This window comes from Sciurus vulgaris, assembly GCF_902686455.1.
Source record: "Sciurus vulgaris genome assembly, chromosome: 5".
NCBI classification, from domain to species: domain Eukaryota; kingdom Metazoa; phylum Chordata; class Mammalia; order Rodentia; family Sciuridae; genus Sciurus; species Sciurus vulgaris.
The window spans coordinates 70,993,606-71,009,900 of NC_136465.1; the positions used below are offsets into that span (position 1 = coordinate 70,993,606).

Below are 16,295 nucleotides of genomic sequence, written 5' to 3' on the forward strand. Positions count from 1 at the left end.
CCAATCCCAAAAACCCAAAGGCCGAATGTCCTCTCTGATAAGCAGATGCTAATTCACAATGGGGTATCAATAGGGAAGAACAGAGTTACTGTAGAATAGATAGAGGGGAGTGAAAAGAGGGGAGGGGATATGGGGATAAGAAGGATAGCAGAATAAAATAGACATTATTACCTTATATACATATATGACTACATGACCAATGTGAATCTACAACATGTACAATCAGAAAAATGAGAAATTATACACCATTTATCTATGATATATCAAAGTGAACAAATGCATTCTACTGTCATGTATAAGTAATTAGAACAAATTTTAAAATTTTTTAATTTTTTTTTTTTAACGAGAAAGGGTCTTTCTGAGTTCCCAGACCCTCACTAAGTTGCTGATGCTGGCTTTGAACTCATCATCCTCCTGCCTCAGCCTTGTGAGCACTGGGATTACAGGTTTGTGCTATTGTGCCTGGCTCCTTATTTGTATTTTATGCACAGTAATTTTTTGAGAACTGGTTTGTATTATGAAAATTTCTGAGAAACCCTTGAATCTAGTTTCCATTCTGTACCTTATTTTTCTTGGTAATGGGAAGGATGCAAATTAATAGCAGAAGGGAGTGGCTCAGCCCTTCAAAATCACACAAAAAACAGATATAAGTGGGAGAAATCATAGTTCTCAGCACAAACGGGGATGAAGAAATTAGTAAGTCCAGTTTTGTGCCTTTATGACAATAGAGCATCTATCCATTCATTCATCCAACATTTGTTGAGCACCAATTACTTGGGGCCCATGCCAAGCACCTGGTTACAGTCATGAAGATGCAACTTCAGTTCTCAGGAGGTACAGGGACTGGCAGGGTATTCAGTGGGGAAGCATGGGATTTACCCCAGGGAGAAGTATGTGACAGGAAGGACTACATAAGGCCTCATGAGCTTGGAGCAGAGGGTTGAACACACTCTCAGGAAGGCAGGAGCTCTGTCTCTTTTCCTTACCGCCTTAATTCTCAGACCCTAGAGCAGTGCCTGGTGGTGTTTTCACGAATGCATGAACAAATGATGGGTCCTGCTGCTAGAAGTGATCAGTGCAAGCTACCCGATTGCTTTGTGAAAGCAATTAAGTGGCATGCCCACACCACCCTTGGCCTTGAGAATCTGCATAGAGGTGTTAAAGATGAACCTGCATTTGAGCAGGAAGTGCTTTGCACTTAGAAGGCAATATATAGACAGTAAGAATCAAGAAAGTAGGTCTTGCTGGTAATCCAGAATTCGAGGAACACTGTTGCTCCAGAGTCCCGCCAGGCCTCTGGCTTTTGGAGGAAGGAGCACTCGTGCCATTGAGTATGCTCCCCTGCGGGAAGGGTTGTGACAGAGACCCCCCAAACCCTGCATGGAGTGGCTCCTGGATGGGGTGCAGCTGGACCCCGTGGAGCCAGAAAGACTCAGTGAGTGGGAGAGAGGTGGTGAGAATGAGGGGAGAAAGACAGTAGAATGAATTGAACTTCCTGTGTTCATATACGAATACACGACCAGTGAAACTCCACAACATGTACAACCACAAGAATGGAAGTTATACTCCATGTGTGTATGATATGCCAAAATATATTCTACTGTCATGTAGAACTAAAAAGAACAAATAAAATATAAATTTCATTAAAAAAAGAATGAGGGAAGAATTCAGCTAGCTGTGACTCAATTTAAACACTGATTCCTCAGGGGAACCTTCCTTGACATGCCACTCTGTGTCCCTCTCCCAAGAAAATCCCCCTCACTTCTAGGACACGGCAATCGTAATGACACAGTTAAGGGTTGTCTCAGTCTGTGTCTGTTGCTATAACTGGACACCACATTTGTAAAGAATAAAGCTTATCTGGCTTATGACTCTGAAGGCTGGGAAGCTCAATATCAGCTATATCTGTGGGGTCCTTGTCACTTGTGGGGACTCTGCTGAGTCCCAAGACCCAACAAGAGAACACATGACGAGACAGGTTACCCTTGCTCAGGTTTCTCCTCTTCTTCTTACAAAGCCACCATCCCACTAGATTAGGGCAACAACCTATGGCTTCACATAGCCTTAACTACCTCCCAAAGGTCCCACCTCCAATACCATAGGTGGATTAAGTCTCACAAATTTGACTCATGATCAAATTTCACCATGATTTTTGGTGGGGACATTCAAACTGAAGCACTGGTATAATCAGTATTTCTTGTGTCCCCTCTCTCCATGAGAGTGGGGACTGTGTGTGCCTCCTTGGTTTCTGATTCATTAGCACAGCCCTGGGAATCTGGATGACCACGTGGGCAACTGCCTGACGCAGTGTGTTCCTGGGCAGATGAATTCCGAATCAGGCTATGAAAGGACCAGGAGAGAGTGGGCAGGGAAGAAAGAGTCCTTAGGAGGGTCACCATCTTTACCTCCACACTGCTCAGCCACTGCCGGACTGACAGGAACGACTGCTTGACCGTGAGATCGTACATGATGATGACACCGTCGACCTTCCGGAAGAACTGCTGGGTGATGCAGCGATACCTGCCACAGGAGGCCAGGGGTCAAGGTACACAGCCTTCCCCAGAAACCCAGGCCTCCAGGGGCAGCTCCTCACCTCTCTTGCCCTGCTGTGTCCCACAGTTGCAGGGCCACCTGGGAGTCATCCACATTCACTGTCTTCACGTGGTAATCGATGCCTGTAGGTGGAATGGGCTGGTCAGGGCTGCCCTGGGCCAGAGGCATCTTCACTTCCACATCAGGAAATGGGGCCAGGGTGATATCATGTCAGGTCCAGGGTCATGACCCTCCCTGTGCAGCTCCTGGGAGGCAGCGCGGGGAAATACACAGAGCATGGGACTGGGTGGCAAGGGAAATGAGTTTATCTATCTCTGCCCTTACTTCCTGTGGGACTTCGATCCAGTCAGTTAATCTCTCCCAACTACAAGCCCCTCGTTGCAATGTAATTTGCAAGGTCTTTAGGGATCCTATAGGAGGATCAAGCCATACCATAATCATAAAAGCAATATGTCAATGTAAAGACATTTGTTAGTATTCATGAATTTACTTCCCCACTGGAAAATTAAGGAGGAAAGAAGGTCCCCAAATTTCCTCCCTCCCTCCCTCCTCTTCTCCCTTTCTTTTCTCCTTCCTCCCTTCTCTACTATCTTTCTTCTTTCAGCTAAAATCCTTTCAAAGTTTCCCTAATAAAATTCAAACACCCTGAGAGGTTGGATCATACTTTAAGATTTCCATCAGTCAATCCAAAGATGTGTGTAGAAGAGGAGGAAGAAGGAAGGGAGGAAGCATGGAAGGAGGAGTAGATGGTTGCATTTGCCCTTGAGATAGGTTTAGAATTGCTAACCCATCACTAGGCCATTCACAATCTTCTCTCCAGGAGTGTAATGCTCCCTGGGGTCCTCTACCTCAGAGAGTGACATGCATTTTGTACCTGACAGCAGCCCTTGGATATAGCAACCTCTATAAGGCCCTTCTATATTAGACAGTCCTCTCTCTTGCCACCTGTAAGAATGTTTGCAAATGCATAAAGATGTTCTGAAAGTCTTCCCTGCTTAAGTACCTGACCACAGACCTTGAGGGCATCCCCTCCACCTTCAGGAAAGCCTGTGAGGTTCTGGCCCTGGAGGGCTCAGGAATAGAAATAGCAATAGCAGCTGGGACAGAGTGACAGAAGAGACCAGACAGATAATGCAGAGGCAGGAAATGGAAAATGTCATCCAGCCAGGGGCCAGTGAATTGAAATTGCTGTGAGAAGAGGAGAGGTAGAGGGTCATCCACTTCTGGAATGTCAGAACCAGCAGGGACTCTAGAAGCCCTTTGCTTCACAGGTGAGGGTGAGACAGGAGTGCATTTTTCTGCACTAAGAAAGAATAAAGTAGAATGCTTTGTATTTTCAGAGTTTTTATTGGCCATGTTTCCATCTTCACTGTCCTTGTGACATCCACGTGAAACGTACTATCTACACATACACATATGTACATGCACATGTACACATGCATGCACCATGGAGAGATGGAGTAGTGCAGCCCGGCAGCTGTGCCTTGCCTGAGCTGGCCAGCAGCTGCCATGAGGTGCAAGCTCAGCTCTGAGGCTCACTGCTGTACACAGCACTGCATCAAGCACAGGATGCCCAGTGTTTCATTGCACCCAGAAAGCCCATGTCAAGCGTTCCCATCAAAACAGATGACATATGGAAATCGGTAAGGAAGTTCCTCAAAAAACTAGGAATGGAAACATCATATGACTCAGAACTGAAGAACAGTCCCATCCTAAAGAACTAAGGTCTTAAAGAACAATCCTAAAGAACTAAAGTTACCTACTATGGCAATGTATGCATACCCATGTTTATAGCAGCACAATTCACAATAGCCAAATTATGAATCCAACACAGGCATCTGTCAAGGGATGAATGGATAAAGAAAATGTAGTATGTACACAACAGAGTTTTATTCAGAAGTATTAAATTATGTCACTTGCAGGAAAATGGACAGAACTTGAGAACATCAGGTTAAGCAAAATGAGTGAAACTCAGAAATTCAAGGCTTGTAGATCTTCTCTTATGTGAAAGCTAGAGAGGATATAGGAAAAGAAAGGTGTGTGTGTGTGTGAGGGTATCTCATGAAAACAGAAGAGAGACCAGAAGAATAGAGGAAGGGGATCAGGGAGAGGGAGCAGGGACAGGGGAGGCACTGTGGGATAAAATTGACCAAATTATATTGCTATATTGTGTGCATGTACAAGCATGTAACAACAGACCACACTATTATTTGTAATTATAATGCACCAATAAAAACCTGGACAGAGCCACGCATGGTGGCACATGCCTATAATAACATGGGGTCAGAGGCCCTGTATTAAACTGATTTTAAGACCACCACCAGATCCAAAGGTCCAGGAGGGAACCTGTGCTCTGTGTTCCTGTCTTAGTTCTGCCATTGCCCAGCAGCATGACCATGGGGACATGACTTCACCTCATTTGGGGATGGTTCACTTTCTTCTTCTGTTAACTAAGGCAATATGGAATGTGTGTGGGGGGTGGGTAAAGTTGGGTGTTCAAGATCTTTAAGTTTAGCTGTAGTAATCAATGACCACACTGAGGTGACCTTCAGTTTGCAAGCTGTTTGGTTCCTGCATGACAGGTGAAGTCAGGAGCCACTGTCACTGGAAGTGTGTTGCAGAAGTGGTGTGGATCAGAGCTGGGCTGAGGGACCCCAGAAAGGTGACAGTAACCTTTCTGGAGATGACAGGCTCACACTGTCACTGGGTAGCAGAGATGTGGAGTAGGGAGTGCCAGCAAGTTGTCAAGGAGAAAAGTCCGAGGTGAAGTTTTTCTAGGTAGTTCTCTAGAAGGATATGGGGTGGGATAGTAATCAGACTGATGCCAAGATAGGACAAAGGGCATTCTGTCAGGAAATGCTTTGAGAAGAATACCTTGGGCTCTCGATTGTGATCTAAAGCAGGGAGGTTGAGAACCAGCTTAGAGTCCTGGGTGCTAGCGAGTTTTAGTTTCTAATATGCAGTCTGATTGTGGACTTCAGTTTTCTCCCTTACAACAGGACAGGGCCTGAACAGCCTATTTTCAGGATTCTTTCCAGTTGCAGCATTCTACAAAACCCACCATATCATATCTCCAGGACAGTCACAGGCCCAGGCAGCTGCTCTTGAAGGAACAGGCTGGCTCCTAAGGTGGGATGGGTAGGATAACTCGAGTCACATGCCTGTATTATAGAAACTCACATTACACACAAGCCAAGAGTTCAGTACACAGTGTTCTTAGGAGAGTGTGGGAAACCAGGAAATCAGCAAGACCCTCTGATGATGGAGCTTGCAGGAGAGTCCAGTCCTTGTTATGGGGTGGGGCTGTGGCTGCTGCTCTTGACAGGTGATTGTCCAGAGCCCCATTCTGGAGTTGGACTGCTTTGGCCTTAGGAGTGTGTGTGACTGCTACATTTCCCTACAGAAGTACTTTCTAAGAGGCTGGTGTGACATCTGCTTACAGACACTGGCATATAGAAAGGCATATTGCATGGCAGGGAAACCAACCTGAGCTGCTGTCCCGTGTGTTTTAGCAGGGTGATTAAGGGCATTCCTGATTTGGAAACTTTGATTTTTTTTCCCACTTCCTAAATTGTAGGTGTTTCCATAATTGGTCTCTTGGGAAGTGCAAATTAGTCTTTTTCTTTTTCAGAGTCTTCCATCTCAGGGCCACAGGTTGGAAATGTAAGTGGATCCTGATCTTGTTGACAGGAGAGGCACAGTGCTGGGAGGGGTGGCAGCAGGTCTCTGAAGGTCTGAGGCCGTCCGTGCGCCTGCCTCCTACCTGTGCTGGAGCCCACTGCCTGGTCTGACCTCCAGAGGAGGCGGGTCTGCCTCAGCACAGTCATTGATTCCTGCCTCACCACTTGGCTCAAATCACTCAGCTTATAGATGACAGAAAACTGAAGCTCCAAAAGGGATCATGTCCTTTCAAGGTCACATGGATGGTCAGTGGCAGAGCTGGGATGAGGACTCAGGACTTCTGATGTCTCATTGAACCTCCATAGCCTTTCCTGCTTGCACCAGCCTCTCCTGGCTCCAGGGCAGAGAAGGATCCCTACCACCCACCAGGTACCAATGCATACAACTTGATATTATTGGGGGCAATAATATCCCCCAGGTGGAATGGGATAGAAGGTGTGTTCGAGGGGTAGGGATTAGTATTAACCAACTGACAGGAATGCAAACAGGTCTCTTAACTTCTCAGGGCCTCGGTTTCCTGATCTGGCTATTGTGCTGATAACAATAACTGTCCCCTAGGGTTGCTGGGAAGATAGACTGAAATGATAAATATAACAGCCCTTGATCAATACTCAGATCATATAAATACATTAAGTACAGTTGGTTTCACAGTCAACTTACATAGTACATGATAGGCCTTCAATGAATTTATCTTTTGTTGAGTGATTCAACTTGGAAGCTAAAAGGTCAGTATGCCCTTGGGTCTTGCCACGTATTCCAATGTGATGTGCTACTTAGGGCAAAGCAATTAATAGTCTCTATTTAAATAAAATATTATCCGAGAGTGGGAACATATCCAGCCATGATCATCCATTAATGCTAAGCCTAATGAGCTTCCACAATTAATTCCAGCTGTCAGGGATGGGATGTAGGACAGGTAAAATTCAATTGGTAAGCGAAGCTGTCCAGAGCACGAGTGCACACACACACACACACACACACACACACACACACACACACACTTGCATGCACTTGGAGGGGCAAAGCAAGGAAGTATCAGGTCCCTCTCAAAGGCAGAGGAGTGTGGTGGCAGGGTGTGAGTCCCTGGAGAACCCCTGGTCAGTCCTGAGGGAACATGAAGATTCAGGGTCCTGCTGAAAACAGGAAAGGAGTCACACAAGGCGGTGGGAGCTCATAGAACAAAAGAGCCCCAATCCATCTTTGCCAACTTTATTCCCATAAGCCCAGGGCTGGTTGATGGAGAGTTCAGGGATTCCATCACACACAAATGAGCTCAGCAGTCAGCAACGTGTCAGCCCCTCCCAGCCCACCACTGAACACTGCAGACACTAGTGTCCCTACCAGCCAGTCCCACTGGCCTCCTGTGGGCTCCTAATCCCTCTCAGGGACAGAACTCACCCACAGTGGCCGCCATGCCTGGGGAGAACCGTTCTTCACAGAACCGCCTGAGGAAGGATGTCTTCCCTACCGCCGAGTTGCCCACAAACACAATCTTGAAGAGCCGGTCTGGGGTGGAGGGAGAGCTTTCCTCCTGCTGAGGGCAGACAGTCTGGTCACCTGCTGGGTATGTCCACTAGCCCCTGCTGCTGCCTGGACTCACCCTTCACCTGTCCCTGCTGGGCCCCACAGGAGATTAGTACTGGGGCAGTCACTCCAGACTCAGAATGCAGTTAGTGCCTGGCTCTGGCATGGAGTCTCCTTATAGCATGAGTAGAAGGGAGGAGAAATAGCCACCAACCAAGGGAAGGCCCGCCTGCTGTGAGCCAGGGAGGAGGCAGGTGTGGAAGCAGACAATTAAAGCACAATGCTCCAAGAGTTCTGAGAACATAGAGGAGGAGCCAAGGGTTCAGAGAGCAGGGTTTAACAGAGGAGCCAGGAAGCCTCTATGTGTAGAAGGACACGCTGGGGCATTTGCAGGGAGAAAGAGAGCCGGAAAGAAGAAGGCCTCTTCTTTGGCCAGGGGTACAGATATATCCCTGTTTGCCCTGCCCTTGAAAGCCTGGATGGAAGGAGGACACTCTTGCCTCCCTGCACGTGGCTCTTCTGTCTCATCAGCTTCTGTGTAGGAATCACCATCTTCCTCTGGTAACAATGCTTTCCCACTCGGTAAGTTGGGAAGTCCCATGATGCTCCCAGAGGCAGCCAATAATGGTGCTGCTTCTCCCTGACCCACAGAGGGACAGAGATGGTAGCCAACCTGCCTATCAGCTTTTGCCATTAAAGTGCAGAAACAGGATAGATTTGCTCTAGGACACAAAGTATGTAGGTGGTGGTATAAAGAGTGGCCTTCCTGCATGGGGTCCCTTCTACTGAGGGGTCAGTCCTTCCAAAGCACAGCTTGTTCTCCTGAGCCTTGTCTGCAGCCCAGCTCAGCCCTGCCTGGCCAAAGGAGGAGCTCTTTGGAATCTATTTAAGAGTGGATTTGAGGGGAATTATCTGCTTTCATTGAGCAAATACTATAATGGAGTAGCAGCAGTACTTGAGATTCAGAGAAAAGCCATTAACAACCTTTTGGGAAGAAATCACTTTCATGCAGTACTTAGGAAGAAATTCAAGGTCAACTATAGGAATTTATGCTAAAATTAAAAGAAAAAAAAAAAAAGGAAACAACTCACACTTAAAAATTATGCTGCCTGCCCCATTTTCTTTATTCATGCATTGCACAAGGGCACTGGTACTCTGGCAGTGTCTTGTCCCTATACCTCTAATTATCATTTGTTTGAGAGTAAAACGTAGGGCACCCATCTGTTTATCCCCATGTGGAGAACATGAAGCTCAGGAGGAAGGAGGTGGTCTTGGTGGCAGAGGCATTGCCTGACCCTTAACCCTGCAGTCCCCACCCCTTTCCCCTGTGAAGAGGACTTTTTTTGCAGGCACACAAACTTAAACACATAGATGGTTTGGCTTCAGGCAGGGCTCACCTGGTTAGGGCAGTGACCTACTGCTCATGTTCAGGCACTGAATCTGCTGTCCCTCCTGAGGGACAGTCCACCTGCTAGGTGACAGGGAACTGGACTATAGAGCCTAGAAAAAGGAAACCTCAGCTGGTGGATAGGAGGTGTGCTCCCTCATACATGCTTTTTTAAAAAAAGAAACTTCAAAAAATAAAAGCAATATGTGCTAATTTTTTAAATTAGGAAATACAGAAAAGTAGGGAGAAAAACAATAATTCCTCATAATCTACCCTACCACCCTAAAATATCACTATTCATATTCTGATGCATTTCTTCCAGCCCCTTTTCTAGATAGATATGAGTATATGATTTATATAAGGAGATTTGAGATATGTTTATGTAATATATAATTATATGTATATTATATATTATGTAATGTATATTATATTTATATGTAATATATATAATTATACATACTATATGTATGATACGTAGTCATATCCTCTTTTGTCATAGTTTTCCCTTTTTTTTTTTTTTTTGATACCAGGAATTGAACTCAGGGGTATTAACCACTGAGTCACATCCCCATCCCTTTCTAAAAATTTTAAATTTTGACACACTGTCTTGCTAAGTTGCTTAGGGTCTTGCTAAGTTGCTAAGGCTGGCTTTGAACTTGTGATCCTCCTGCTTAGCCTCCTGAGCCACTGGTATTACAGGCATGTACCACTGTGCCCAGCTATAATTTTATTCTATTTTATCATAATTATTGTAATATATATTTCTTTGAGTTGTTAAAATTTTTTGAAAGTGTGATTTCTAAGAGCTGTTATACTATTCTATTAAATTAATACAGTATAATTTATGGTTGGGTGTTTTTTCAACTATGTGCTATTTTATTCTATTTATTTATTTATTTGGTACTAGGAATTGAACCCAGGGATGCTTTACCACTGAGCCACATCCCCAGACCTTTAAATTTTGAGAAAGGGTCTCACTAAGTTGCTTAGGGCCTCACCAAGCTGTTGAGGCTGGTTTTGAACTTGTGATCCTCATGCTTTAGTCTCCTGAGTTGCTGGCTGTAATCCTGGCTTCCGCGTGCTATTTTAAGAAACACATTCTTGACTTAAATCTTTATCCAATTTTGGTTATTTTCTCTGAAAAAAAATTGCTAGAAGCAGAAGGCTGGTTCATGAGGTATGATGTTTTTTAAGCTCTTCTTTTCTATTGGCTACCATTTTACACCTCCCGAGTCTTGTGTGGCAGGGCCTGCCTCACAGCAACCTCCCAAAGAGCAGGCCCTCTCTGACACTATCGTGTGGCTTCTAGTAAATCATGTTTCCTCTCCACTGCAATTTCTATTCCCAGCAAAATGGCAGCACAGACTCACAGGGAGAGCACAGATGTGAGAGAGCTCCTCCAGAGGAGTTACAAAATGTGACCCTTAAAAGTGCATTCTCCATTATGCTAAGAGCCCAGCAGAGGGGCTGGGCCTCTCCCTTTAGGGCTCTTACTTTCCCATCTGTCGAGGGGGGAGAAAGCATTTCTGACAGGCCTCATCAGATAATGCCTCAGCAGATTTGCAAGTCTAGGTTTTTTCTTTACTTCTGTCTCCTGACCTCTTGAACATTCACATTTTGGAGGAATATCAAGGGCCCTTTAAACATCAATTATGCCCACTGCAAAGCACGTGCAGGTCTGCGCATTCGAGGGGATGTGGCTGGGCATGTTGGAGGGAGGGGCCCCACCACGTGGGTGCTGCCCAGCTGCCTACTTTTTCCTTGTAGTAGAACCTTCAGAAGGGTGAGATGTAGGCATGTACCCCAGACCCCAAATGGCAACCAATGTCAAGAAGTTCAGTGGTAATGACTTCTTGCACATTGTTATGACATTTTAAAAACTGTTTCAGAGGGTCAAGTAGAAAATGAGGACCTGAGCAGTTTATTTTGAGACTTCGGTCATAAAGGAGGAGAAGGATATCATTACCATGAGCCAGAGAAAAACTTTTCACGTGGTCTCTTTTCTCCCTGCAGAATTTAGCAGGCAACCTGGTTAGGGCTGGGGGTGGGATCACACTCATAGGGACCAGCAGGCTAGACATTTGAGAATAAAGGGTGATTAGCTTATTAAAAACCTAAGAACTAAGAGAAAATCAATGTTATGCACCCTTTTTTTTGGTACTGGGGATTGAACCCGGAATGCTTAACCACTGAACCACATCTTCAGTCCTTTTAAAAATTTTATTTAGAAACAGAGTCTCACTAAGTTGCCTAGGTCCTTGCTAAATTGCTGAGGCTGGCTTTGAACTCTCAATCCTCCTGCCTCAGTCTTCTGGGCTGCTGCAATTATATGTGTGAGCCACCTCACTCACGGTATGCATACTTCCTAATGCAGGGATTGACTGCCAATAGCAGTAGGAAACTGCAAATTTGAATGTATCTGATAGGTTTTTTTCATCCCTTTATTTATTTAATTTTTTCATTTGCAAGGATCTGATGTTGTATGCTAAGAGTTCAGCAGAAGGTCTAGCTTAAGTAGGTGCTCAGTAAATGTTTTGGATCTGAATCAGGAGAGAAAAGGTTCGAGAATGAGGCAAATAACAGTTACAAAGAAAATCTATCAGGACCCCTGAGTCTCTCTGCATGACATTCACCTAAGCATTTATAAGATACTAATGTGGTAAAGCACAAAACCTACTGCAGGTGACCTCTGAGTGCTCCATGGGGCTCCTGGGCTCAAAGGCAAGGGACAGAGCATAGGAGTGAGGTCTTCAAACCAAGGTGTGCTGTGCCCTTACCTTATAGAGGGCTTCTTTGCCAACGGGTTGTCCTCTGGGAGTTGTGGGGGTGAGTTCCAAAGGTGTGGCCTGTTGGATTTGTCCTTCTTCTGCCTGTTCAGAGTCTTCCTCCTCTTCTGGGCATTTGCTCAGTGGCTGCTCAGAGCCACCACCCAGGAGCTGGGGTAGGGGGTCTTCCTCAATAGAGATGATTCTACGGAGTGCCCGGCGGGTTGGACCCCCAGCCGCTGTCTCCCCAGTCCCTGACTCCTCTTCTGTGAGGGAATATCCACTCAGGCTCAGGGAGCTCTTCCTCCTTTGCAGGCCAAACACATCTTCCTCCTCCTCTGACTGGCTGTTGGGATGGGGAAGAAAGACATGTGGGAGGACATCAGAAAGCCTATTAATACAGAAGCTGGAGGGTGGCCTGATGGCTTTTGTGTCAGATCGATGAAGAGCACCCTGCCTTTGGAGAAGAGAACTCCAGGAAAGGAAAGAAAAACAACAGAGCCATTGTTCTTCAGCTCCTTCCTGCAACACACTCAAACTGAGGGCCTGAGGCTGACGATGAAGGCAATTGTTAGCAGGTATTGACTAACATGTAGGCAACACTATACCGACTCAGGCCCCCACCTCTTGGAGTGCTGGGCTCAGTGAGCAACCAAAGTAAAAATGACACAAATAAACACATTTTTGCGAACGGAGTGAGGCCTATGAAGGAGAAGGTAGTGAAGAAAGGAGCATCCAGACTCAGACGAAAGCACCGCAGATTAACAATCAGGTGCCAGCTTCTGCTCCCAGCACCAGCTATTATTAACTGCGTGTCCTTAGTTAAGGCACTTCAGCTCCTCCAGCCTCCACACTTCTGCCCCACCACTGCCTCATGGATGAGATGACGCAAAAACAACAGGCATGTCCACACAGCCTCCCTCAACAGTGTGAGGGTACCATTGCCCCGAGAGGACCCCCACCCCACACAGCAGATGTTCACCAGTCAGAGGCCGCTGCCCCTTGAGAAGGGGCTTTGGGTCAGAAGACATATCCATCCCTTTCTTTCCTCTCCCTTTGTCTTTCTGTGTCCCTGGAAATCAGAGCCAGGAGTAAGTGGATCTAAGTGCATAGCTGGGCAACTGCAATGTAGAGTCAATGCACGTTCACTGAAAGGCTGTGTATTTTCAGAACTGTTTTTGTTTGTTTGTTTTGCAGTGTTGGGGGTTGAATCTGGGGCCTTGCACATGCTCAGTAAGTGCTCTACACTGAGTTACACACCAGCACTTTGGAAGGTTTTGAGAGCAAAGGTCTCATAGATCCTCCTGAGCATATGAGTTTCTTAAGGTCTATGTGAACAATTAAAGGTGAGAATTGTCTTAGAGTGGATGGAAGTTTGACAGGGAAGACCTTATATCCAAAAACGAATCACACACACACACACACACACACACACACACACACACACACACACACAAAGAATTAGAAAAGAGAGTGGAAAAGGGTAAAGTAGTGAGGTGACACAACCAATGAAGAAAAGCAAAGGACACAGGATATACAGAATAGAGAAACATTCTTTATTTTGCTCCCTGGCTTATAATATTTATTATTCCTAAGAACCAACAGTGGGAAGGAAAAGAAAACTGAAATGCACATATCACCGTTCTAAAGTTAACTGCATTCTGAAAGATGAATTAAAATACAGTTCTTGCTCACAGCAGTGATGAATTGGTTTGGATTCCTTGATAGAAAATAAGAGATCTGTAGCAATTCAAGCACCTTTCCCTCTCCTTATAAAATCAGTTTTAAATAAAAACCAACTGGCTTCTTTCCAACATACTTCTTCTATATGCTATCAAGCCTGTTAACTGGTTGTCTAATGCAGAACACAATTAGTGTTCCTGTCCATTTTCATCAACTTATTTACACACGGGTGAATATTTGTATGCACATGTGAGCAAATGTGTCACACATACACAGCAAATTTTTTTCAAAGGCCTTGCAACCAGAAAAGAAATAGCCACTTAGACCCTATATTGTAACATTTCTTGGGAAAAGCTTTTTATTTGGGAATTTCTTAAGCCCTCTTGACATTCTATAAAACTTCAGCTTAGCGTGATGAAGTTCATTTCTGGTTTTGCCACCAAATGCTATCTGCCAGCAGTAGAGAGAGTAGCTACTTCTGCCAAGGTCTGCATTGGAATTTAGAGTTCACGATTTGTTGCTTATTGGATTATTGTCTCTTTCCTTTACTCAACTCTAAGCTCACTGAACAGAGATGGGTTTATTTTTCTCACCACTGCATATCTAGTTCATAGCACAATACCCTGCACATAGTAGGCACTCAAAAATATTCACCAAATCAGCATTTAATAATGAATATTAATGATGGGACCTCCCATCTAATTTCCTTGGAGCCTTTAAGAATTCAAAAGAATGTCTGGTATGGAGAACATAATCACTAGGCCTGTGGAATCAATCAATCATGAATTCTTTCAGTCCTGAGGAACCAACAGGGCAACTACTATTATAGAAATTCTGTTCCCAAATTGTATCTCATTATTCAGCTATTTAGAGAAGGAATTCATGATGATCAGAGTCAAAGATTTTACTGATGAGCTGATCAACATTCCCAAAGTCACTTTCCTTCTGCACATCTTTTTATTTCATGCTTGCAATCTTTAGCATCTTCTACATGAGCAAGTTCACAGACTTTCTTCCTGGATCTGATACTGAAGGATCTGACTGCCTCTACCTCTCTGTGGCCATCAATGTGTGCCTCTACCTCTCTGTGGCCATCTATGTGTTTGCAGCATATGCCAATGCAAAAAGAGGAGTGGGCAGGGTCTGGCTTGACTCTGTGAATGAGTAATAAGCCAACTCTTTGGGTACTCAAACTCAATCATGTGCTTTCCAACAGCAACAAAACATGTTATCTTTAAGTTAGCTAAATATGAATCGATAATGCTCTGTCAAAGCCCCAATCTTGTGTATATGAGTTCAACTAGAATATATCAAAATAGATTCTACGATCATGTATAACTAAAAAGAACAAATTAAAAAAAAGAGTTCAGTAGAGACTTCATATGACACTTTAATTAACCTTTACAGCCAACACAGTCATGTTCCTGTAAAACCATGCATATCCATTCTGCTCAACAGACAACAAAGCATCGTTCAGCCACCCTCCATCTCTCTCTTCCTTGAATTCCTCTCCCTCTCCTCACTCTCTATTCATCTGCACACCCTTCAGTCCTTCATAGGTTCACACCAGGGTGGGTAGCCTCCAAACATAATGGCCTGTCCTAGGGGTTTGCTTTGTGTGGATGTGATAATAGGAAGGGTTATGCCCTCGAAGAATCAAGGAGAGTGCGTACAGCTGACCTCAGGCCTCCCCACCAGGATCATATCTCAAGGGGCCAGTCTGCACTGAGCGGAGGCCCAGAACTGGCTCCCAAAGAGTGACAGATGAATGAACAGACCAAGGAGTACATGGTGACTTACCTTCTAAGAATCTCTCTGCCATCTACATATTTGCCGATCACAGAACCAGATCTCTGCTTCCAGTTCACCTTGGGGGCAACTGTGTTCGCCTTGGCTGCCTTTTCTTTCTGTAGAATCACAAAAGGCCTGAGATCCATGCCTGTGGGTTTGCCCCACTGCTTGAACAGAAAAGGGCTCAAGGTTCCCACCTCCGAGGTCAGGCTCTAGACCAGACTGGAGTAAGCCAGCAGTGTCCTGGCCTCCCTGTTACCATTCTTTCCTTCTCCGCTTTTCCGATCTCCCACCAGAATTCCTCCATCTCCTTTCCAATAGTCTAATCAAATGAACAAATAATTCTGAGCCTAGTGTCTACATGTTATTCTATACAGAAGCATTATAATTTGTAAGAGGACAAAGAAGAGAAATGTTGAATGCATAAGAAAAAATATTTTAAGGCATAAAAAAACTTCTGTGCATTTTATTTTTTCTTTCTTTTTTTTTTTTGCAGTGCTGGGCATGGAACCCAGGACCTAATACATGCTAGGCAAGTGCTCTACCACTGAGCTGTACTCTCAACCCCTTTCTATGCATTTTAAATCACACTCTAAACCCTCCTTGCTTCCAAAGGCTCCAATATGATGAGAAAGGGACCAGCCCAGAGGGTCAATTAACCCAGTCCATCACTCTATTCATGACTCCTATGATACTGTCGAATTTTTCAGATCTTTTGTAGAAGCAGGTTGGGCATAGATAAATTGCTCAAACATCTGTAACATAGAAACTGAGTGCAGTGGAGGCTTAGAATCTCCTTTGCCAAGGTTCCCCAACAGATGTCTTCCAGGAGATGGATTGTTGTTGGTGGGGGTTAGATCACAGGAAGAATCTCTCATTAATCAGTCATCCCATGATTCCCAATGATCCTT

General features: G+C 44.9%; 1 protein-coding gene across 5 annotated transcripts in view; it reads right to left on the minus strand.

Annotated features, from left to right (window-relative positions):
- The window catches only part of CRACR2A (calcium release activated channel regulator 2A), an 81,562-nt gene that overhangs the window by 19,602 nt on the left and 45,665 nt on the right, over positions 1 to 16,295 (minus strand). For 3 of the 5 annotated variants that reach the window (XM_079140680.1, XM_079140677.1, XM_079140679.1), the window contains exons 10-14: positions 15,394 to 15,500; positions 11,923 to 12,256; positions 7,633 to 7,768; positions 2,594 to 2,675; positions 2,406 to 2,520 (exon numbers count right to left, since the gene is read on the minus strand). In XM_079140680.1, the coding sequence (XP_078996806.1) occupies positions 2,406 to 2,520; positions 2,594 to 2,675; positions 7,633 to 7,768; positions 11,923 to 12,256; positions 15,394 to 15,500 (774 nt within the window). Of the gene's footprint in view, positions 1 to 2,405; positions 2,521 to 2,593; positions 2,676 to 7,632; positions 7,769 to 11,088; positions 11,219 to 11,922; positions 12,257 to 15,393; positions 15,501 to 16,295 lie in introns of those variants that run through there. The other 2 variants (XM_079140678.1, XM_079140681.1) reach the window with 2 other exon arrangements.